Genomic DNA, 25142 nt, shown 5'->3' on the forward strand with positions numbered 1-25142 from the left:
CAGTGTGATGGTTTCTAATGCCAGAGATTCAGGGAGACCAGTGTGATGGTTTCTAATGCTGGTGTTTCATTGGTTTCATTGATTGAGACTCAGTGATCATTAAGTTGTCAGTCTTCCATTCTGGTGATGGCGGATGACCTTGACTTTGAGCCCAGTGCTAATTTAATCTGTAGAGTCAATGTATTTCAAATCTTTTATAAGTTTGAATAAATGCACACACTCATACCTACAGTCTGTGTGTGTGGCATGTATGCATGTGTGTGTGCACGTGTGTGTGTGTGCATGTGTGTCTGCGCTCTGAGTGTGTAATTGTGTGTGTGTGTGTGTGTACACATTTACACACAGCAATATATGAAACTATAGATTCAATTAACACTGGGCTCAATGCCAAGGCACCGGTGGGGGTTTGTGTAGTTTTGTGATTGTGTGGTTGTGTGAGCTTATTGCACGATGCAAGAAGACTTTGCTTTTGTTCCTCATCATTAAACATGTCTGGGTCAATGAAATGTCTAGACCCCTTAAAGAGCCAACAGATGAAAGCTCTTCCTGGACTTTAGCTATTGACTGTCTGTTTGTTACAAAACAAAGCATTTCAAAGCTCTGTATAAAACAACTGTGCTTCCGTGTTGTTGGTCTATGATCACACAGCACCATTGGCTCGTCTGGGGTTCTTTTTTAGCCACACAGTGTTAAGGAAACCAGCCTTAGGGCACTGATGCCAAGTCTCAGATAGAAGGGTCTGGAATTATTTTGGAAAGGTGCGACATCATTTTTGCCCAAGCAATTCCGCCATTTGGTGTTTAGTAGATTTTTTTAGGCACTGCTCCAACGTATCACCTTGGTGATCAGCGGGGCTGAGAGGCACACCTTGTGTGGGAGCACCTGCGCTTTAACAGGTGCACTTTCATCCCTTATGGACTCAAGTGTTTCCTTGATTTTTGCAGAATGTAATATGTGCCCAAAACTTCTCCACTTCAAAAAACTTCACAACTTCTTGGCAAAGACAAGATATAGATAGACTCAGTACTCATAGGCAGACTACATTAAATAAGTAAATAGAGACTAGTTCTGTTTGATGTTTTTTTATTGGTTTCTTGGTGTTTCAGTATTCTGTTCAGCCCTTTACTATCACAACCAGAGGCCTGCAATCAAAGGAAAAAGAGATTGGCCTTGGGAATACAGGGAAAAATTTTGGAAAAAGGAAGAAGATAAATTAAGAGAAAATATATACAATTCCCTGTTCATAAATACATCTCACTCTCATAGGTTCCTTTTTTTCTTATATTCTCCTCTTCCTTTTTCTGCTTGCTCTCTCTCATCTGTTCTCTACTAATTTCTCTCCTTGTTCATCACTTTTCTTCTCTTGGGGTATCTAGGATGGACAAAAAATAAGAGAGCTACTTAGTATGAAGGAGAGGGTAATAAAGGAGGGGCGATAGAGAGGGAGTAAGGGGGAGGGATGGACAGGAGGAATGAGAAGGAAGCATTGTTTTGTTAGCTAACTGTTTCTCCCAGAATTCCTCCTGTTTCTCTGGCAGCGTTCGTTGTGTGTTCCCTCATGGCAGTGTGCTAGAGTGATGTCATAGCCACAATAACAGCATGTGGTGAGATCAAAGCTTCCCCGTTGGCGGACCACCCACAGACTTAAAAGACAGTCCCTCCTGAACACATCTCAGCAGAGAAGGGGAGAGGATGAGAGAGGTGAGGCAGGGTGAGGCAGGGTGAGGCAGGGCACAACCTTTGCATTTTTTGCCACTGGGCCAGTGGGACCGGTGGGTTTGATACTTTTTGAAGAAGGTCTAGAGTGTCACATTGTTACATTCAACAGACAAAGTCTGCTCCTTTCAGTTCTATGTAAACTCTTCTTTGAACTTTACAGCATCTATAGTGATACACAGATGTTCTGCATGTGTCTGGGCTTAGTGGATAGCTGCAGGTGTCTGGGGTTAGAGGATAGCTGCAGATGTCTGGGGTTAGTGGATAGCTTCAGGTGCCTGGGGTGAGTGGATTGCTTCAGGTGTCTGGGGTTAGTGGATAGCTGCAAGTTTCTGGGGTGAGTGGATAGCTTCAGGTATCTGGGGTTAGTGGATAGCTTCAGGTGTCTGGGGTTAGTGGATAGCAGCAGGTGTCTGGGGTTAGTGGATAGCAGCAGGTGTCTGGGGTGAGTGGATAGCAGCAGGTGTCTGGGGTTAGTGGATAGCAGCAGGTTTCTGGAGGTGATGGATAGCAGCAGGTGTCTGGGGTTAGTGGATAGCAGCAGGTGTCTGGGGGTGATGGATGAGGATGGTGGATAATGGTGATAATGATGCATAACCTTAACCCTGACGACGACACTAAACCTGACCTTGAACCTACATTAACCCAAACTCTTTTAATTTTTTTATTCACACACAGGCATTTAGATTCACCTCATTTGTCGAGGTGCCCTGGACAAATGTAGATGTCTGACGTAAGCTGTCAGATAAACAGTTTCTTTCTGCTACTTACTGGTTTACTCTGCTGTCAGATATCCACCTCAGAATGACTTCTTGGCTGTCAGATCTGCTGCACAGAAACATTACTGAGCAGGACTGAGAAGAGAGAGGAGAAAATGACAGCAGTGACTTCAGAACGGAGGGGTAAAATGGGAATGAGATGGAAGATGGGACGGATGAAGACTGATTGAGTGATGGATGGATGATGAAAAGGAGGGCTCATTCCATCTCATCAGCACTGATTAGGATACTGTGGATGAGTGTGTGTGTATGTTTGTGTTTCTGTGTGTGTATGTGTGTGTGACACCACATGTCCGAGAGTGTGTGTAAGTGACAGCAATGTGTGTGATATTCTTATCACTCTAGCCGTTTGCGGGTGATTCGTTTTGGCAGTACAATACATTTAATGGATCCATTAGCAGTTTGATTCAGGGCTTAGATCAAGCACGTTCCGTACAGAAGAAGATTGTAATAACGAGACAGATCGTCCCACTACAGGGAGATTGAGACCATTACGACACATCGGATATAATACAGGTCATATCTTTACACAATTACACTATTATTTCCCCTCCTAAATATGTATACTCAGCGGACTGCATGAGAACTCAATTGGCCTTTCTCAGGTTCTGTTGTCGTTCTCTGGTGATGCTGTCATCTGACTGATGCCTCTGGTGAACAGCGTGGGTTTAAAACGACCCACTGCTCTTTCAGCAAAAACTCCTCTATCGGTCTCCCTTTCCTGTCAAATAAAAAATACAAATATGCCAAAAGGTACTGTACTCCGTGTAACTTTGTTTAGCCAAATCTGACTGCTGAAGTAAGTAGGCAAGTATTGGGGTGAATTATTCCTGTTTTTTTGACATTTTATGTAGATCGATAGCAAACAAGCACAACTAGTAACACGTCAGGAAGTGAAAAGGTCTAGATACGTTCAGTACATTTCACTGCAGTAGCTGTACTGTACTGGAGGCAAATGTCTCCTCATCTCCATTGCATCTGTAGAGGAAAAGTCCCAGTGTGTATCTATAGTGTAGGTGTATTTTGTATACTGTATATGGAATGTCCCAGTGTGTTTATAGCGTAGGTGTATTTTTTATACTGTATATGGAATGTCCCAGTGTGTATCTATAGTGTAGGTGTATTTTGTATACTGTGTATGGAATGTCCCAGTGTGTATTTATAACGTAGGTGTATTGTGTATACTGTGTATGGAATGTCCCAGTGTGTATTTATAACGTAGGTGTATTTTGTATACTGTATATGGAATGTCCCAGTGTGTATCTATAGTGTAGGTGTATTGTGTATACTGTGTATGGAATGTCCCAGTGTGTATTTATAACGTAGGTGTATTTTGTATACTGTGTATGGAATGTCCCAGTGTGTATTTATAACGTAGGTGTATTTTGTATACTGTGTATGGAATGTCCCAGTGTGTATTTATAACGTAGGTGTATTGTGTATACTGTATATGGAATGTCCCAGTGTGTATTTATAGCGTAGGTGTATTTTGTATACTGTATATGGAATGACATGGGTGGAACAGGCGGAACCACCAGGGTTCCGGAAGGCTTGTTTGACACGGAACACTATGCTCCGCTCAACACATCCAGACCCATTCGTCACAATCAACTCTGTTCATTTCTACACCTACATATCTCTATATATACACACTACAGCAGCTTCTCCTTCTTCTGCTTAGTCCACAGGGGAGGAGGTAAAGGAGATAGAGGAGAGAAAGGAGGGAGAGGATGGAGAGGAGAGAAAGAGGAGAGAGAGGAGATAAATTAACTAACCAGGAGACCCATGCCCTTAAGGAGCCTTGGACATAAGAATGGACCAGGTTTTCACAAGGACGTTCCTGGATGAGGAGGCTCAGCTTGTCATCCACCCAAACTCCCAGAGTACCTTACAATTTCTCCTCTGAAGCTTTTCATAATACTAGGGTCTTGTAGTCCCTTTACATCTTAGTGAGCACTGCAGACATTTCTGATTCATTTAAAAATCAATGGCAATGCTTTGCACATTTTTGCCTAAAAGTTAGTACAACTCTCCACATAAAATCCAGAACTCAGTCAAATAAATCATGCCAAACAAGATTTCAGCATTGGTCAGAGCTGATGCAAAACTACTCCACTTCTGACCGTATACAAAACCTCCATGCACAATTGTTCTTGCAGCAATCAGTCCTTATTCATGGAGAAAATTGGTCACATGGGTTGTTAATTGTAAGAATGGACCAGGCAATGGGAGCTTCCAATGTGCGGTGGTGAATAAAGAAAAAATATTTTCTGGTTACCTACCACTTCTTTCAGCAGGAGGTCTTGGCCCTGGGATTAAACAAGATCAACATCTGCATCAAACAAACTGCACACTATAGAGGACAGAGGTAAAAACTTCAAAAATATAGTTGTTACTGGAGTGAAAGAAATCATGTCTGTGCGTCTGCAGACTTTGAATATACTGTGCAATTTTTCTTTGGCACCACCATACATTTTCATCACAAGCGCAGACATTTTCACACATTAAAACTATTCATTAGACAAACCAATCATTACAGTATATCCAGTTTAAACATGAAGGACATAAACTAATCGTTCACAGCCGAACACTGCCCTAGCCTGGATTGATAAACACCCAAACATGGATTCCAGTAACCCAAAGATGACATAGCATGAGGTGTGGTCCTGGCTGCCCACTGCTGAGGTGTGGTCCTGGCTGTAGCTGACTACAAAGCAACCTCAGTAATAATGTTGGGACCAGGATTGTTCGATTGGTCTTTTAATTACCTTATATGTTTATGGTTAGTTTTGGTTAAGCAAGACATATCTCTCTTATTTCTCCAAACAAGTAGTGTGTATCAGAATCTTTAGTGGCTAGATATTTATAATCTATTATAATAATATTATAATATAATTTATAATTTATGTCAACATGCTTTGTATTTTTCCCCATACTTTATAGTATAATATGCACCATTAATTGCAGTCAATATTCCATTGCTGACCTCTACTGAATGTTGCTATGTTGCGAGCTAAATCCATGCTTGCCAATGCTAGTGTAATATTGGTGCCCTGCAGGTTTACAGAGTGAAAAATTACTAGCAGTACGTTTTATTCATTTGAGAAATAATTGATTGCTAGAAGGGACCAATACAAGTCTGTTGATGTAAAAATTAACTCACCATTTGGTACTATGCTTTACTACACTTCCAATCAGGAGCCACCCCTACTACATAGCCAATCAGGAGCCGCTCCTACTACACAGCCAATCAGGGGACACCACTGCTCTTCAGTGACATTTTGCATGGGTCGTCTTTACGGTAATCGTTTTAGGGATACAGCCTATGCTTTGATGTTATGTTTACTTGCCTTTTAATGGCTCAGACTGTAATTACAGTATCAACGAACTGATACAAAAAACACCATGCCACCATTTAGCTTCAGAGGAATTCATAACAAAAGTGTAAATGTAGAAATCCCACAGGTTATTTTGAATGGGGTTTCAAACCCCCCAAGTCTAACTGGCCCTCGAGAAGAGAACAGTGTCATCTGGAATATAGATACCTGTGCCCCTGTAAACACACACACACAGAAACACACACACACACACATACACAAACACACACACACACACACAGAAACACACACATACACACACATACACAGAAACACACACACACACAGAAACACACACACACATACACAGAAACACACACACACACAGAAACACACACACACACAGAAACACACACACACACACAAAGGCCTTCTGGTCTTAGAACCTGCTCTCCCTGCAGTGCTAGTACATTTGTCACGGCCAGTCGATAAGTCACCAAGCTGTGTCACACCACTTTACACTGTGTGTGTGTGTGTGTGTGTGTGCGCACTTGTGCATGCGTGTCTCTGGGGGAAGGTCTATTTCAGCACTTCCAGGGACCCTCCATCCCCAGTAGTGCTGAAACGGCAGGTTGCTTCTATCAATCTCATGCTTCTGTTCTCAGCACTCTTCTATCCTACCACCTTTCCTCCATTTCCTCTCTCCATCCTCGTCTTGTCCCTCTCATCCCTCTATTTCCTCTCTCCATCCTCATCCTGTTCCTCTCATCCCTCTGTTTCATCTTTCCATCCTCATCCTGTTCCTCTCATCCTACGTTTCCTCTCTTCATCCCGTCCTAATCCTGTCATCCCTCCATTTCTTCTCTCCATCCTCATCCTGTTCCTCTCATCCCTCTGTTTCATCTCTTCATCCTCATCCTGTTCCTCTCATCCCTCCATTTCCTCTCTCCATCCTCATCCTGTTCCTCTCATCCCTCCATTTCCACTCTCCATCCTCATCCTGTTCCTCTCATCCTACGTTTCCTCTCTTCATCCTGTCCTCATCCTGTCATCCCTCCGTTTCTTCTCTTCATCCTCATCCTGTTCCTTTCATCCTACGTTTCCTCTCTTCATCCCGTCCTGTTCCTGTCATCCCTCCGTTTCTTCTCTTCATCCTCATCCTGTTCCTCTCATCCTACGTTTCCTCTCTTCATCCCGTCCTGTTCCTGTCATCCCTCCGTTTCTTCTCTTCATCCTCATCCTGTTCCTTTCATCCTACGTTTCCTCTCTTCATCCCGTCCTGTTCCTGTTATCCCTCCGTTTCTTCTCTTCATCCTCATCCTGTTCCTGTCATCCCTCCGTTTCTTCTCTTCATCCTCATCCTGTTCCTTTCATCCTACATTTCCTCTCTTCATCCCGTCCTAATCCTGTCATCCCTCCGTTTCTTCTCTTCATCCTCATCCTGTTCCTCTCATCCTTATGTTTTCTCTCTTCATCATGTCCTGTTCCTGTCTCCCTGATGTTATTATCATGATTCAATGTGAAAGGCTCAGTGCATTTACATTATTTCTGTTCTTTCTAACACTACAAAATCATATTTGAAAACTATGAACAATTATTTTATGAATCATTATAAATCTTAAGAAATGCTGACTTCTAATCTGGTAGTTGGCAGTGTCTTTAGGGGAGCTGCATGATGTTCCAAGGCTGAAGTGCTTATGCTGTAGAACATTACTGCTGTTCCGGGAATCACATTAGCCCTAGATAGACCCCCTACTTTAATAATAGCAGTAGTTGTAATGTTATTTATGCCTACAGGTATTTGTTATTATCTTTTTTCAACAACCTACATGGGTGTTTTAACAGCAGAACAGCTGTTTGATAGTTGCTGTGGACAGCATGGCAATATATGTAACACATTTTAAACGTTTATTTCTTTTAAAGTGGGGCTCCTAAACATGGGTCTCAGAGGGCTCAAAAAGGTATGTTTTTTTGGTTTCTACCTGGTGGATAATTACTCTCACCTTGCCGTTAATTACTCTCACGTGGTATTCAACTACACTCACCTGGTAGTCAGCTAGACCCACCTGGTACTCAACTACACTCGCCTGGTAGTTAACTACATTCACATTGTGGATATCTAATCTCACCTGGTAGAAGGACTTATCCCACCTGGTCATTAACTAGTCTCATCTGGTTGTTAACTACACTCACCTGGTATTTAAGTACATTCACCTGGTAGTTATCTATACACTCACACGGTAGGTACCTACTCTCATTTCATATCATGATTTGAAGGGGAAGATGAAAGACTGTATCTAGTACTAGATAAACTCTTAATCTTTTTTTAACCACGTCAGGCTGGCAACATAAATAGAACACCTTAACCCAGTTCAGACCTGATTGCAGTGTAGCAGAGATATGGACAATCACACACACACACGCGCACACACACACACACACAAAGCATGTCTTGATGGAATATCAATAACAGCCTCTCAATAAATCTTCCTCCTCACACTCCTCTTCCTCCGTCATCTTCGTTGACAGTATCATGACTGAGATTGACATGTACAACCACACAGAGAGACACGGATGAGGACGCAGAGAGACCAGGAAGTAACACACAGAAAGAGACACACAGAGAGAACGAGACACAGAGAGAGAGACACACACACACACACACAGAGACACACACACAGAGATACACAGAGAGAGAGACACAGAGAGAGAGACACACACACACACAGAGACACACACACAGAGACACACAGAGAGAACGAGACACAGAGAGAGAGACACACACAGACACAGAGAGATAGAGAGAGAGACAGAGAGAGAGACAGAGAGAGAGACAGAGACACACACACACACAGAGACACACACACACAGACACACAGAGAGAACGAGACACACAGACACAGAGAGATAGAGAGAGAGACAGAGAGAGAGAGACAGAGACACACACACACACACAGAGACACACACACAGAGACACACAGAGAGAACGAGACACAGAGAGAGAGACACACACACAGAGACACCGAGAGATAGAGAGAGAGACAGAGACAGAGCAAAGGAGCAAGAGACACAAACACACACACAGAGACACACACACAGAGACACATAGAGAGAGAGAGAGAGACAGAGAGAGAGTGAGATAGAGAGAGACAGAGACACACACAGAGACACACAGAGATAGAGAGAAAGAGAGAGAACGAGAGAGAGCAAAGGAGCAAGAGAGACTGAGACTCCTAAATGGGATCCCTATTAAGCACACTACTTTTGTCTGAAGTTGAGCACTTAATAGGGAATAGAGCACTTAATAGAGAATAGAGCACTTAATAGGGAATAGAGCACTTAATAGAGAATAGAGCACTTAATAGAGAATAGAGCACTTAATAGAGAATAGAGCACTTAATTGAGAATAGAGCACTTAATAGAGAATACAGCACTTAATAGAGAATAGAGCACTTAATAGGTAATACAGCACTTAATAGAGAATAGGACACTTAATAGAGAATAGAGCACTTAATTGAGAATAGTGCACTTAATAGGTAATACAGCACTTAATAGAGAATAGAGCACTTAATAGGTAATACAGCACTTAATAGAGAATAGGACACTTAATAGAGAATAGAGCACTTAATAGGTAATACAGCACTTAATAGAGAATAGAGCACTTAATAGAGAATAGAGCACGTAATTGAGAATAGAGCACTTAATAGGTAATACAGCACTTAATAGAGAATAGAGCACTTAATAGAGAATAGAGCACTTAATTGAGAATAGAGCACTTAATAGGTAATATAGCTCTTAATAGAGAATAGAGCACTTAATAGAGAATAGAGCACTTAATTGAGAAGAGGGTGTCATGTGTGAGTCAGTCCATCCAGGCCTTCCAGAGATGAACATTACTGGCCTAAACCCTCCACCTGCTTCCTTCTCTTTCTCTTTCTTCCCTCCCTTTCTCTCTGTCTCGATCGTCCCTCCCTGTTATTCTCACGCTCACCCATTGGCCCGTTAGGAAGTGACACTGTGAGATTGATCCTAACACACAAGCGCATTAGCTCAATAAGCACTTTCTGCTTTGTCAAGCAGCAATTCAATCAATCCCTCCTGCACTGTTCAGCATGCACCCGGACAATGCCTGGCAGGTCCCATCTCATCTGCTTAGAGGGGCTGAGGAATGGTCCAATCAACTCTCACACAAGGTTAGCTTGGTAATGTGTATGTGTGTGTGCCCTCCTCCCCAGTCTCTCACATCCACCCACGGCATCAGTAAAAGTCAACATCCCTGTAGCCAGTTGTCTGGTGTGCTCTTTCACACCCCCAATCTCTCACATCCACCCACACATCACTCTATCCATCTCTCTACTCCCTCTCTACTCCCTCTCTACTCCCTCTCTGCTCCCTCCTCCCTCCCTTGTCCTTCACTTAATACTGTATATGTTTTGACAGTGGAGACCTCTTGTCTAACACTGTCATATCCCTAGTGGGAAGTTGTCCTTCCGTCATCCACCAGCGTGTCCAGGGGCAACATCGTCGTAAGGCAACGCCCACCCTCCGGCTAATATGCTAATGGTTTAGAACTTCTGGGTATGCTAATGAGGTTAACACTCACCGGGAAAAGCATGAATTTGGCCCTCTGAGGTCTAAACCAAACACAACTGAACGGTGAAGAAACAATTTACTGTGGCAGGGTTAGGGGAGAGGGGGAGAGGGGGAGAGGGGGAGAGGGGGAGCGAGAGGGAATGTGAAGGGATTGCATGTGGTTTCGTGGTTTTATTTTGCGTGGGACTCTAGAAGTGAATGTCGTAAGGCGTTGGAGGGCAATCGTTGTTTGATGTACGGCTTCAGGGATATGTGTGAGGAATCTTTGTGTTCTCTCTGTTCATGGGACCAAACCAAGAGCTGAAGGACTCTTTTGACCGGTTTATTTATACAGGTACGGGGTATTTCCAATCACTTGTGTTCATATGAATCCTTTGACAACTGTTTCGAGAAAAGAGGTTTTCAATATACTTTTTGTTATTTTGCATCATGAATGTAGTTTGACTGAGGTAACACACACAGAAACACACACACACACACAAACAGGCATGCACACACACACACACACACACACACACACACACACACAGTTACACACACAGTTATGCAATATGTTCAGTGTTCTGTCCAAAGCAACCCCCAGGGGAGCAACAGAGATTCATCCAAAGTCCACCACACACACACACACACACAAGTGCTCTGTGTACGACTGTGTGTGTGTGTAGAAAGCATTGTATGTTTCAATGAGGAGCACTTCAGAGGAAAAAATGGGACCAGGAAGTTGGCATTTTCCCACTCCTATCAAAGCTTTCATTTTTATCTCTTTACAGTTTACTAATCTCTGTCTCTGTCTTTCTTCCTCTGTCTGTCTCTTCTATCTTCCTCTCTACCTCGGTCTGTCTCTTCTATCTTCCTCTCTACCTTGGTCTGTCTGTGTTTTTTCAGCCTTGCCCAGTTATACCTGTGGGAATCCCGGCCAGCTGGTCAACGGTCTCCAGCAGGGTTCCACCTTTAACATTGGGGAGAAGATCCGGTACAGCTGTAGCCCCGGTTATGTGTTAGAAGGACACACGACACTGTCCTGCCTGGCCACCTCAGCCGGGACTGCAGCGTGGGACTTCCCTCTACCCTACTGTAGAGGTAGGACAAACCCTGAGACACCCCACTGTAGAGGTAGGACAAACCCTGAGACACCCCACTGTAGAGGTAGGACAAACCCTGAGTCACCCCACTGTAGAGGTAGGACAAACCCTGAGACACCCCACTGTAGAGGTAGGACAAACCCTGAGACACCCCACTGTAGAGGTAGGACAAACCCTGAGTCACCCCACTGTAGAGGTAGGACAAACCCTGAGACATCCTACTGTAGAGGTAGGACAAACCCTGAGACACACCTGTACACACTGATTCAGGTAATGTCAGTGTGTCAATATCAAGATTGTTATTAGTCTAGGATTCTTTCAACTGTTCTGGTCACCTTGCTAGTCTGGCTGACTTTCAGCTGTTCTGGTCACCTTGTTAGTCTGGATGACTTTCAGCTGTTCTGGTCACCTTGTTAGTCTGGATGACTTTCAGCTGTTCTGGTCACCTTGTTAGTCTGGATGACTTTCAGCTGTTCTGGTCACCTTGTTAGTCTGGATGACTTTCAGCTGTTCTGGTCACCTTGTTAGTCTGGATGACTTTCAGCTGTTCTGGTCACCTTGTTAGTCTGGATGACTTTCAGCTGTTCTGGTCACCTTGCTAGTCTGGATGACTTTCAGCTGTTCTGGTCACCTTGTTAGTCTGGATGACTTTCAGCTGTTCTGGTCACTTTGGACCAATTAACAAAGTTTGCTGGTTCCTTAATCTTGATCCGCCATTGTAGAGGAACAGAAATAATGATCTGTACACTTCATATTTATTGGTGTGTGAAGCGATATGATGAGTATTAATTAAACTCTTATAATGTCTTACTCTACATGATTTGTATACAGTAAGTTGTGTGTACAAGATGGTTTTTGTCTCATAAACTGTGCACTTAAAGTGTTTAAATAGAAATGTCATAATACGTTTTCATTTCTACAGAAGTTCAACAGTTCCTCTGTCACAATGTCTGTAGTGCTGATTCTGTTACAGTTTATTTTCAGTGGAAATTACTGCTTTTTGCTGTTTTCCAATAACAGCTGATATTGTATTTTTAACACTTGGGAATGCCTATAGTTTTCACCAAAGCTGTTTTACAATAACACCAGCTGTCAGTGTCTCTGGATGACTTTATCAGCTGCAGGATGGAATCCCTATTAAACGACACAGAAAGCATTAGGCAGTGGCTTCAGATAATCACAGTTTATTAAGGCAGACAAATCCTTCTGTTAGTGGAGAAAGGCGAAGGACTCTGAGCCTCAGGCCCTGGACCTGGCCAACTGGGTCCCTGACCTTCTGGGAGGCCCCCCCCTCAGGTGGAGAAGGAGACCACCAGCGCCTCACTAATCCTCAACATGGCCCCCAGGGCTGAGACTGCTGTGGAGCTTCATTCCTCAGCCAATCAGGCTACTGAACATCCGACACTAGGGGACTACCGGCAGCCAATCAGACAGCTGAATAGCCTCCATTCGCCCACTACCTGCAGCCAATCAGACAGCTGAACAGCCACCATTGCCGACTACCTGCAGCCAATTAGACAGCTGAATCGCCGCCATTCGCCGACTACCTGAATCCAGATGGCACGCCTGCTCCTGTACTCTGCTGCTCCAGAGATGTCCCTGACCTACACCACGTAGTCACACACAGACCCATTCCACTCAGGGCTGTAAACGCATACTCCCAGCTCATGAACCCGTCTCACCACTCTTCTACAAAGAATCATGATTGTGTATCAGTAATCGGTTTGTTTTAATCGTCTCTATAGCCGTCTGAGACTAGCTACAACCAACAACTGTGTGATATGCAGTAGATCTTGGCAGAAGCAGCATTGGGGGAAGAAAAAAAAATTTTTTTGAACTGATGATTGAACACACTGTAATATATAATGAAGGTTATTGTTTGTTACGTTAGGATGGACACAACTTGAGAGAACAGGAACATACTGTTTACAAAATGTTCTGCTTGACAAACAATGAGGAGGCATGGTTGGTGGGCAGACGCATCTCGCAGTGCTTTTCCTTCACCCGCTCTGCAGTGAAGCCATCAAAAGCTATGCATAATCTTGCCTATAGACCTTGCTTCAATCTGTCAAGAAAATATGATTACTTGTCGTCTGGCAAGCACACATTCACATTGTTACTACACCCTTCCTGCAAGTTTCAGTCAGAAATGGCAACTGTATTTATCCCACTATGCTGAGCCAGTGAATGAGTGACTTGTAGAACCTTGAATTGGGCTTTCACTTCCTCATGGCCCAGCAGGGAGTCATGCATTCTCTGAGCATTACCGACTCAAAACTAAATGAGTAGAAAAATAAATGTTGGTGACTGAAACGACTTGAAAAGACTCTAAAGGATGTGAGTAAGACCACGGAAACGTCCATCTGCTGGGGCTGCTGGTAGTGTAATGACTGGAGTGTTGTCATCTACGGGCTTTCTATGTGGCAGCCCCTATCCAGCCAGAGGTAGAATATTAAACAACTCTTATTTACCCAGCATTCAGAATTACTCCCTGGGTTAGATTGTGAGATTATCTAAGACATTTAAACTGGATTAACAAACATTTACACGAGTCATGTTCACAGGGTACAACTGAGACAATCGTTCTGGTTATTTTAACCTCACAGACTTAAAGTGACACAGTCACCCTAGCTATTTCAAACACAACAGAGCTAAACTGATACAATCATTCGGGTTATTTAAACCCCACAGAGTTAAACTGACACAATGAATCATAGTTTTTGGTAACTTATGTATGAACACTAGACAATGTTATGCTGAAAACATTTTTAACATTAGCTCTCTCTCTCTCTCTCACTCACTCACTCACTCACTCACTCACTCACTCACAGTAGTTGGGGTAATCAAATAGCCCCCTACTGGGGACAGCAAGCTGCTCACTAGTTCCACTGTTGTCTTATTTAACATGCCAGGACCCCCGTGGCTTTATAGCTGCCCTGTTAACTGCCTGAGTCCCTATGGCTTTATAGCTGCCCTGTCAACTGCCTGAGCAGTTTGCTCTTTGTACTGATGATGCCAGGACCCCGACAGCCAAGACAGCTGTCATGTGTTTTATCAGCCGCAATATGACATTATAGCAACACATTGGCTAAGAGAACACACTGGTGAACACAACACATTGGCTGATAGAACACCCTGGTTAACAGAATGCCCTGGTTAACAGAATGCCCTGGTTAACAGAACACACTGGTTAACAGAAATCACTGGTTAACAGAATGCCCTGGTTACCAGAACACACTGGTTAACAGAAATCACTGGTTAACAGAATGCCCTGGTTAACAGAACACACTAGTTAACAGAAATCACTGGTTAACAGAACACACTGGTTAACAGAATGCCCTGGTTAACAGAACACACTAGTTAACATAAATCACTGGTTAACAGAACACACTGGTTAACAGAACACACTAGTTAACATAAATCACTGGTTAACAGAACACACTGGTTAACAGAACACACTAGTTAACAGAGATATTTGTTCAACAGCTGGTGTCATTACATTCTATTAGTAGTCTCTAGAAGTACACACACAAACACACACACACTCACACACACCTTCCATGTCCAGCCTGAGGTTGATGTTAGAATGGATGCTGAGCAGAGAGCTGTGATCCAAACCACCTCTGAAAACACACAGGAATTCCATCTACACTCATGCTGTGGTGCTGTGGTGTGTGTGTGTGTGTGTGTGTGTGTGTGTGTGTGTGTGTGTGTGTGTGTGTGTGTGAGAGGGAAATGGGGAGGTGTAAGCCGACACATGACTAGGTTCAGAAAGCCATGACTCCTTTCACCTCCCCCACCTTTTACTCCTGTCCTCCTCCCTGTCTTTCATTAGGATTTATCTGTCATTTTACTCGTTCAATTTTACAATCTCTCCCTATCCTCATCCCTTTGTCTGGATCCGTCAATTCTCATCCCTGTATCCCTCTCTCTATCCTCATCCCTCTTTCTCCCTCTGTCCTCATCACATTATTGTTCTCCTTCCATCCTCATCCATTTATCTTTCTCCCTCTGTCCTCATCACATTATTGTTCTCCTTCCATCCTCATCCATTTATCTTTCTCCCTCTTTCCTCATTCCAATATCGTCATCTGTCTATCCTCATCCCTCTGTCCTCGTCCCTCTATCTCCGTCTCTCTCCGTGTCAATTCCATGTTCTGCATGGCTAAAACAAAGCACCCGGGCGTCTCAGGAAATCATAAATATGTCACTTCCTCCTGAAAAATTACATGCCAACAAGTTTTTAGAAATGGCTATTTCCGCGGCGATTAATTGAGGTTTCTCGCAGCAGCAGAGCGACATAAAAGGTGGTGAACACGCCTGGATGCTTTCTCATAATGCATAAATGTACTGTTCATGTCATTCCAATTACCCAGCTCCACAGAGCATTACGCCAGAAAAACCCGTTGGATTCTTTATATTTTTAAATTAGGTGATTGCTTGGCACTTATTCCCTTTATTTTGCTGGTGGGGGTGTACTGTGTGTTCTGGTGGTACCAGGTACCATGGTACTATATCAATTAAAACTCTTCTGAAATGGTTTCCCGTCAATCACTCATGTCTATTTTAGGCCCTTTCTCTCATTCCCTAATACACACCTGTTTCTCTCCATCTTTCTCTGTCTTCCACTCGCCATTCTCTCTCTCTCTCTCTCTCTCTCTCACTCCCTACTTTTTCTAACTCTCTCTGTCTCCCTGATTCTATAGTGTTGTGTGGATGTGTGCTGACATTTGGACTCATGAATAGTTGATCTTCATTTCAACACTATTGACCAGTGATTGTGACCTCATTTAACAACTAACACTGACAAATTACACTCTGCAATCACTCTGCACTCTGTAATTCCAAATGAACAGAATTTAAGTGTAGGGAAGAAAGCACACCACCATTTATAGCAAAAATGTAAATACAGTGAATATAATAAGTACCCCATTACAGGCTAACCTAAAGGTCCCATCTGACATATGCATGAGGTTTGCAATACACCTTTCCCAGATCAAAAGGCATTCCTCAGAAGAAATATTGTTGATAGGCGATTACGGAACCATGGAACTACAGAACTGTAGTCCAAAATCTGACCAAGAACTTCAGAACCCATCAAAGGATCTACATACATCTACAGAACCCCAGGGAGGTGTCAAAGGATCTACATACATCTACAGAACCCCAGGGAGGTGTCAAAGGATCTACATACATCTACAGAATCACTGGGTGGTGTCAAAGGCCCTACATACATATACAGAACCCCTGGGTGGAGTCAAAGGATCAACATACATCTACAGAACCCCTGGGTGGAGTCAAAGGATCAACATACATCTACAGAACCCCTGGTGGAGTCAACCATGATTTCCACTTTGAATGAGAGGAGAGTTAAAACTTGAATCACTGCCGAAAGCAGAACCTTAAATGGATCGATCAACAGGACACTGATGCAAAACATTTAAGCTAACACAACAAAATGGATATGAAATGGATTGATGGTTATTGAACGTCTAACTCTCAGATCTGTATCCTAAATATGCTGTGTGTTTCTCTACAATGTCCTCACAGTTGATGTAACCCAGTGACTGACAGAAACAAGACTATTTCTGCCAAATGGGTCTATGCCCACTGTTAAAGCTAGGGCTGTAAAACATTCAAAACTCTACTGATGTCTTTTTAATTAAGTTACATGTATCTTTCAATAGTGTCGATATTAAGATAAAATATCTTTATGTCCAAATGTACCATCACAACAATCTCTCTGCATCTTTAACTTCTCTCACCACTTATTCTCTACCTTCCCCTTTCTTCTGTCTCACTCCTCTCTCCTCTCTCCTCTTTCCTCTTTCCTCTCTACCTCTCCTCTCTCCTCTCTTCTTCTCCTCTCTCCTCTCTCCTCTCTTCTTCTCCTCTCTCCTCTCTCCTCTCTTCCTCTCTATCCTTGCTTATATTCTATTCTCTCCTCCTCTTCTCTTCTCTCCCTCTGTGTGAAAGGGAGCATGTACTTTATTCTCTAGCTGTAGATGTCGGTGCAGCTGCCTTGCCCAGAGGCGTCTCTCTCTCGTCCTCGATCATCACTCTCTCTCTTTCTTCCCTCTCTCCTCCTGTCTCTCTGTGTCACTGACATCACAGACAGACAGATAGGAGTGATGCTGTACTGAAGTAAGATTGGTCTTGGATTAACTTCACTGACTTGGCAAGATTTTGCAACGTAGAAAATCTTCTATTTTGCTTTAGGCTCAGGAGCCGTGTGTGAGAATGCCAGCGTATTAGCGTGTGTGTGTGTGTGTGTGTGTGTGAGAGAATGCCAGCGTATTACTGTGTGTGTGTTTGTGTGTGTGTGTGTGTGTGATTTTCTGCAGCCTGCCTTGCCTCACAGCTTGGTTGCCATGACACCCATGGAAGAAAGACTTCAAGGTTGGGCTGTTGCCCCGTAAGGAAAGGCATGAAATCCACCCGGACAGGACCATTGGACCGGCCCGACACCTCAAAAACACCACTTTAGAACTGTTACACATATTCACAGGCTCATGCATTTACCTTACTTTTGAAAGAATCACAGGAAGGTTTCTAACATTTTGAAATAATGTCATGCTTTTTTTTAGGGGGGAGGGTAATGTAGACAAGTAATGTAGACAAAATAGTTTGACATTAATACTTGAGAAAGGAAAAACCCTGTGGATTGGAATAACCGTACCCTCAGTACACTCTCTCCTCCTTTTCTCCCTCTTCTCTCCTCACCCATCAACTGTCACCATCTACCTCCCTCTCCTCCTGCTCTTCTATCCTTTCCAATCAACTGTCACCATCCACCTCCCTCTCTATCTCCTCCTCCTTCTCCATCCTATGGATTTCTTCTCTCCACATCACAAGTTTCTGCTGTCCGCTCCCTGAGGGGGTTACCACGGTGACAAATCAGGTGGATGACTGACAGGTCTGTGTGCTCCATTGGCCACACAGTCTTTCCTCCTTCTAAACACGTCACACAGCTAGCGACTGTTGCTAACTAATCCAATAAAACACATTCAGTCACACATACGCGCACCCACACACACACATACACACACACACACACACAAACAAATGGCATCTGTTATTGTGATTCACAATTACCCCCTTTCAATTTGACCTTGGCTTTTGTCAATATAAATTCTATATCTCTTGTGGCTCATAAACAAGCTCCTAAGGGCACGTTGCACTGAACTGATCCCAGAGAGGTATGTTTGATACAACAATGGTTGACCTTCCGTTCCTCCTCCTGCACTCCACCTCCTCAACTCTCCCTCCTCCACTCTCCCTCCTCCTCAACTCTACCTTCTCCACACTGCCTCCTCCTCCACTTTCCCTCCTCCACTTTCCCTCCTCCACTCTCCCTCCTCCACTCTCCCTCATCCTCCACTCTCCCTCCTCCACTCTCCCTCATCCTCCACTCTCCCTCCTCCACTCTCCCTCATCCTCCACTCTCCCTCCTCCACTCTCCCTCATCATCCACTCTCCCTCCTCCACTCTCCCTCATCATCCACTCTCTCTCCTCCACTGTCCCTCATCATCCACTCTCTCTCCTCCACTCTCCCTCATCATCCACTCTCTCTCCTCCACTCTCCCTCATCATCCACTGTCTCTCCTCCACTCTCCCTCATCCTCCCCTCTCCCTCCTCCACTCTCCCTCATCCTCCACTCTCCCTCCTCCACTCTCCCTCATCATCCACTCTCCCTCCTCCACTCTCCCTCATCCTCCACTCTCCCTCCTCCACTCCCCCTCATCCTCCACCCTGCCTCCTCATCCACTCTCCCTCCTCCTCCACTTTTCCTCCTCCACTCTGCCTCCTCCTCCACACTGCCTCCTCCTCCACTCTGCCTCCTCCTCCACTCTGCCTCCTCCTTCACTTTTCCTCCTCCACTCTGCCTCCCCCTCCACTCTGCCTCCTCTTCCACTCTCCCTCCTCCACTCTCCCTCCTCCACTCTCCTTCCTCCTCCACTTTCCCTCCTCCACTCTCCCTCCTCTACTCTCCCTCCTCCACTCTCCCTCCTCCTCTCTCCCTCCTCCACTCTCCTTCCTCCTCCACTTTCCCTCCTCCACTCTCCCTCCTCCTCTCTCCCTCCTCCACTCTCCTTCCTCCTCCACTCTCCCTCCTCCACTTTGCCTCTAACACTTGCATTGATTTTGGTTTATGTGATAATATTCACTTGTTCTATAAAAATAAAAATAAACTATTAAATATAAATATACTTGGGTTTAGGATTTCCCAATGACTGGATTGCATCTACTGTTTTTACTGTGTTCAATGTATTTACTGTATTTACTGTGTGCACTGAATTTACACTGTCTACATTGTTTCCGGTCTGCTGTAATTCCTGTTTTTACTGCATTTACTGTACTTCCTGTATTTCCTGTGTTTACTGTATTTACTGTGTTTACTGTATTTACTGTATTTACTGTTTTTACTGTAATTCCTGTCTGTACTGTACCTTATGTATCCTCTGCCGGGTGAAATCGACATTCCTGAGTCCAACATCAGGGTACGAGGACAGTGTACCTGACAAAAAATTATTTAAGCAAATCTGAATGAATATGATTCATCTGAATGAATATGATTCATCTGAATGAATATGATTCATCTGATGTAATCTAAGTTAATCACTCCCCTGTTGCCTCAACTTGCATCAGCCACTCGCCGACCGCCGGCCACCCTGACTCCTCCCCACAGACTGAGTCCAAACACCCGGAATGCAGTTTTCTCAGGGTGTTTGTGGTGCTGCTGTTCTGCTCTCTTAGTGGATTAGCAATTAGCCTGTGGCTTAGAGACCAGAGAGTGAGACAAAGAGACAACATGGAATTGCTCACAATTGCAAAGAAATCTCTAGTGTTTTGAGGTTCCCGTGAGCTAATGATATTTTCAAAATGCCACACGCAGTGAAAAAAAATAAAAACACACAAAAATATAATTGTTTCACATGGACAGTTGATAGTAGCCTGCATGGCAAAAATGTATCCATTTGTATTTGGTGTCTGATTACAGAAAGTCAGTATGTCTGCATATGTCTCTGTTCCTTACCTGACTCGTTCCTCCCCCCAGCGGATGACGGCTGTGGGGGTACACTACGAGGCCAGAGCGGAGTGATCACCAGCCCCAACTACCCCGCGGAGTACAGCAACAATGCAGACTGCACATGGACTGTCCTGGCCGAGCCCGGTGACACCATTGCCCTGGTCTTCTCTGACTTCCAGCTAGAGGATGACTATGACCTGCTGGAGGTCAGCGGCACGGAAGGCTCATCCCAGTGGTCAGTACCCAGTGGAGGGGGTTGTTTCATGGGGAGGGCACGGGTAGAGGGCTGGGTGTGTCTTGGAGCTGGAGTGGCTGATCTGTGAGGGGGGGATGGGCAGATGATGCGTAAAACATTTCAAGGAAATCAACAGGTCTTTTTTTGTTGTGGTGAATTTGGGAAAACGGTGCTTTATAAATAAAGCACCATTTCAGTCCTCAGACGTATTTTGTCTGAGTATATTTATAAATAAAGCACCATTTCAGTCCTCAGACGTATTTTGTCTGAGTATATTTATAAATAAGCACCATTTCAGTCCTCAGACATATTTTGTCTGAGTATATTTATAAATAAAGCACCATTTCAGTACTCAGACGTATTTTGTCTGAGTATATTTATAAATAAAGCACCATTTCAGTACTCAGACGTATTTTGTCTGAGTATATTTATAAATAAAGCACCATTTCAGTACTCAGACATATTTTTTCTGAGTATATTTTCGACAGCTTCTGCTGCCTCTGAATATACAGTATTTTAACAGCTTGAATGTAGGAGCTATGGTCTTGTCACCTGGCTTCATTAGACATCTCAGTGTTCTATCTCTTGCTTCGCTGTAAAAGTTTAATGAATTGATGTGTTTGGTTACTCAACTGTGACTGCTGTGTGTGTGTGTGTGTGTGTGTGTGTGTGGAGGAACAGTCTGATGAAGAGAGATAAGAGGATTGCTGACTGCCTTCCATCTCTCTCACATACACACCCCTGCGTGTGTCTCTCGGTGAAGTAATTACTGATTACCTCCACACACCTTTACTTAAGACCCAGTTGATTACACACACACACACACACTTATACACACTTATACACACACTGTTATTACTTTACATGTGGGCAGACTGGTCTCCACTCCAGCAGGGTGTGGAAGGCGAAGACAGAATCTGAATGAGGTGAAGGGACTCTAAGCTCTGAGCTGACAAGTCATGGATGCTCTTATTCTGTCACTCACGGGTCCCTGGGCCGACTGTGACTGGCTCAGGTGGCAGTTCTGGCCCACGGCTCAGGGTCCTCTTCTCAATGACTCAGAGTCCCTTGTGATTGGTGACGGCGACCGCCTGTGGAGCTGGGGGGAGGGCGGGTAAGACAGTGATGACAGCTGTAAAGAAGGAGAGAGAGATAGGAAGAAGAAGAGGAGAGTGGCATTTTTTGGCACACAGAGCAGAACATGTCAGTTGATGATGCGCATTGCAGGTGACAAGCAGCACAGGGGACAGGGATGTGACAGGGTAGGAGACAGGCAGAAACAGGGGACAGGGATGTGACAGGGTAGGAGACAGGCAGAAACAGGGGACAGGGATGTGACAGGGTAGGAGACAGGCAGAAACAGGGGACAGGGATGTGACAGGGTAGGAGACAGGCAGCACAGGGGACAGGGATGTGACAGGGTAGGAGACAGGCAGCACAGGGGACAGGGATGTGACAGGGTAGGAGACAGGCAGCACAGGGGACATGGATGTGACAGGGTAGGAGACAGGCAGCACAGGGGACATGGATGTGACAGGGTAGGAGACAGGCAGCACAGGGGACATGGATGTGACAGGGTAGGAGACAGGCAGCACAGGGGACAGGGATGTGACAGGGTAGGAGACAGGCAGCACAGGGGACAGGGATGTGACAGGGTAGGAGACAGGCAGCACAGGGGACAGGGATGTGACAGGGTAGGAGACAGGCAGCACAGGGGACAGGGATGTGACAGGGTAGGAGACAGGCAGCACAGGGGACAGGGATGTGACAGGGTAGGAGACAGGCAGCACAGGGGACAGGGATGTGACAGGGTAGGAGACAGGCAGCACAGGGGACAGGGATGTGACAGGGTAGGAGACAGGCAGCACAGGGGACAGGGATGTGACAGGGTAGGAGACAGGCAGCACAGGAGACAGGCATGTGACAGGGTAGGAGACAGGCAGCACAGGAGACTGGGGACGTGGAGGTGACAGGGTAGAAGACGAGCAAGCTTAGCTTTATTTTTTATTCAAACTTTAGGAACACCTAAGCCTCTGACATGGTACTATGTGCTTTTAACATGGTCACTCATCTGGCAGCAGGTTAGGAAGTGCAGCTCCATCTTCACTTCATTATTTGGGAAGTACCTCGGGAGGGAATTCTGTCTGTCTGTATTTATATACATGAGATACGAGAAGAAGAGGAGACACATTTCATATAGTCAGACTTCATACTGTATATATATTACCCCCTCTTCTCATCTCTTCCCTTCTTATTTCCTCATTCCTTTCCTCCTCTCATTCTCTTCCCTTTCCTCTTCTCCTCCCCCTCTTTCCTCTCCTCCTCTTCCACACTCCTCTCCAACTTTTCCTCTTTTCAATCTATCCCTTCCTCTCCATATCCTCCCAGTTTGTGTGCGTGTCAGGGCTGTAAATTGCCTGTAAATTAAACAGTCAATTAGCCGTGAGCGGTCGGACGCAGACCGACAGGGGAAAAGCAGCATGTTGTCCTGACCTTCACTCAAACTCTGTGTGTGTGTGTGTGTGTGGTGGTGGTGGGGGGGGGGGGTTGTCCCAATCTTCTGGTGTGCTTCAGTCATGGATAATAGACTGATGAAAATGCACCAGAATATTAAGTACATTAAGACAATATGAGATTGACAAACAAAGAATGTACAGCTTTGATGGCAGAGAGAGTAGGAGGAAAGAAGAAAGACAATGGGAGATGGATGAGAGGAGGAAAGGAGAGCACAAAAGTGATAGGTAGATGTATGTTACCAGTCTCAATGTACGTCTATATAAAAATAAAGGATTGGAAGAAGAAGGGAATGAAAGAACATGAAGAGAGGGAGAGAGAGTTAGAGAAAATGAGAGAAAGACAGAAGAACACAAGGATGAGGAACAATGGGCAGAGACTGACTGTTCACATGGATTGATCCACAAGCTCTGCAACTTTCATCAGATAAACCATGAGCCAGGTCTTTTCCTCTGTGAGGCGGTCATCTCTTCTGTTAGGTTAAACCTTAAACCAGGTCTTTTCCTCTGTGAGGCGGTCATCTCTTCTGTTAGGTTAAACCTTAAACCAGGTCTTTTCCTCTGTGAGGCGGTCATCTCTTCTGTTAGGTTAAACCTTAAACCAGGTCTTTTTTACTCTGTGAGGCGGTCATCTCTTCTGTTAGGTTAAACCTTAAACCAGGTCTTTTCCTCTGTGAGGCGGTCATCTCTTCTGTTAGGTTAAACCTTCTTCCAGGTCTTTTCCTCTGTGAGGCGGTCATCTCTTGTTTAAGGTTAAACTTTGAGCCAGGTCTTTTCCCCTGCAAGGCGGTCATCTTTTCTGTTCGTTAACTAAGAGCTGGGGGCAAACCATGCTATTGAAATGTGTGGCATGTCGTTCAATAGAGGAGTGTACTTCAATCAATAAATACTGGTCTACCCAATCAGGCTGTCTGACCACTACCTCTGGGCAAAGATAGACAGTGTGTTTGTGTGTGAGTGTGTGCTTCTATCGACATGCCTCAGGATATCCCCATCCAATCAAAACAACAGGTTGTATACCTCTTACCAGGGCTGGGTGATTCTGCAGTTGGCATTGATTGACATCTGTGAGAGACAGATCTGTGGCCCAATGAGAGAGAGAGTAGGGGGTCAGAGTTCACTAACCTGTATCAGAGCAATCACACAGAGATTATTTGTTTTGCTTACTATTAGTTGACACAGTGTGATTGTTTGTGTTTTATTGTGTACAGGTTTTACTATACTTGCAAAGAATTCTGTATGAACATTTCTAGAAGGGAGAAGTGTCTTCACAGTGAATTTACACTGGCTTCACAATGTCTGTACAGTTGATTTACAATTTCTTCACAATGGCTGCACAGTGGATTTACACTGGCTTCACAATGTCTGTACAGTGGATTTACACTGGCTTCACAATGGCTGTACAGTTCATGTACAGTTCATTTACACATTGGCTATGTATTTACAGTGAAGTGTTTTAGCAGATACTCACATTCAGAGTGCATTTTCACACCAACACTACACAACAACAATGCACTGCGAATTTACACTGGCTTCACAATGGCTGTACAGTTGATTTACAGTTGATTTACACAGTGGCTATGTATTTACAGTGAAGTGTTTTAGCAGATACTCACATTCAGAGTGCATTTTCACACCAACACTATACACCAACAATACACAATGAATTTACACTGGCTTCACCATGGCTATACAGTGGATTTACAGTTCATTTACACAGTGGCTATGTATTTACAATGAAGGGTTTTTTAGCAGATACTCACATTCAGAGTGCATTTTGACACCAACACTACACACCAAAAATCCACAGTGAATTTACAGAAGTTAACACTCAAAGACAAATCCTTTTTTCTCTGGCGTGCCCTGAATAGACC

The 25142-nt window shown here is 44.4% G+C and overlaps 1 protein-coding gene across 1 annotated transcript in view; it reads left to right on the plus strand.

The window, feature by feature from the left end:
• Positions 1-25142, plus strand: part of csmd2 (CUB and Sushi multiple domains 2) — a 331743-nt gene that overhangs the window by 87858 nt on the left and 218743 nt on the right. Inside the window, exons 4-5 of the mRNA XM_029122791.2 lie at positions 11291-11485; positions 20548-20755. Coding sequence (XP_028978624.1) covers positions 11291-11485; positions 20548-20755 — 403 coding nt within the window. The remainder of the gene's footprint in view (positions 1-11290; positions 11486-20547; positions 20756-25142) is intronic.

Source organism: Esox lucius, chromosome 10 (assembly GCF_011004845.1).
Source record: "Esox lucius isolate fEsoLuc1 chromosome 10, fEsoLuc1.pri, whole genome shotgun sequence".
In the NCBI taxonomy this organism is placed as follows: domain Eukaryota; kingdom Metazoa; phylum Chordata; class Actinopteri; order Esociformes; family Esocidae; genus Esox; species Esox lucius.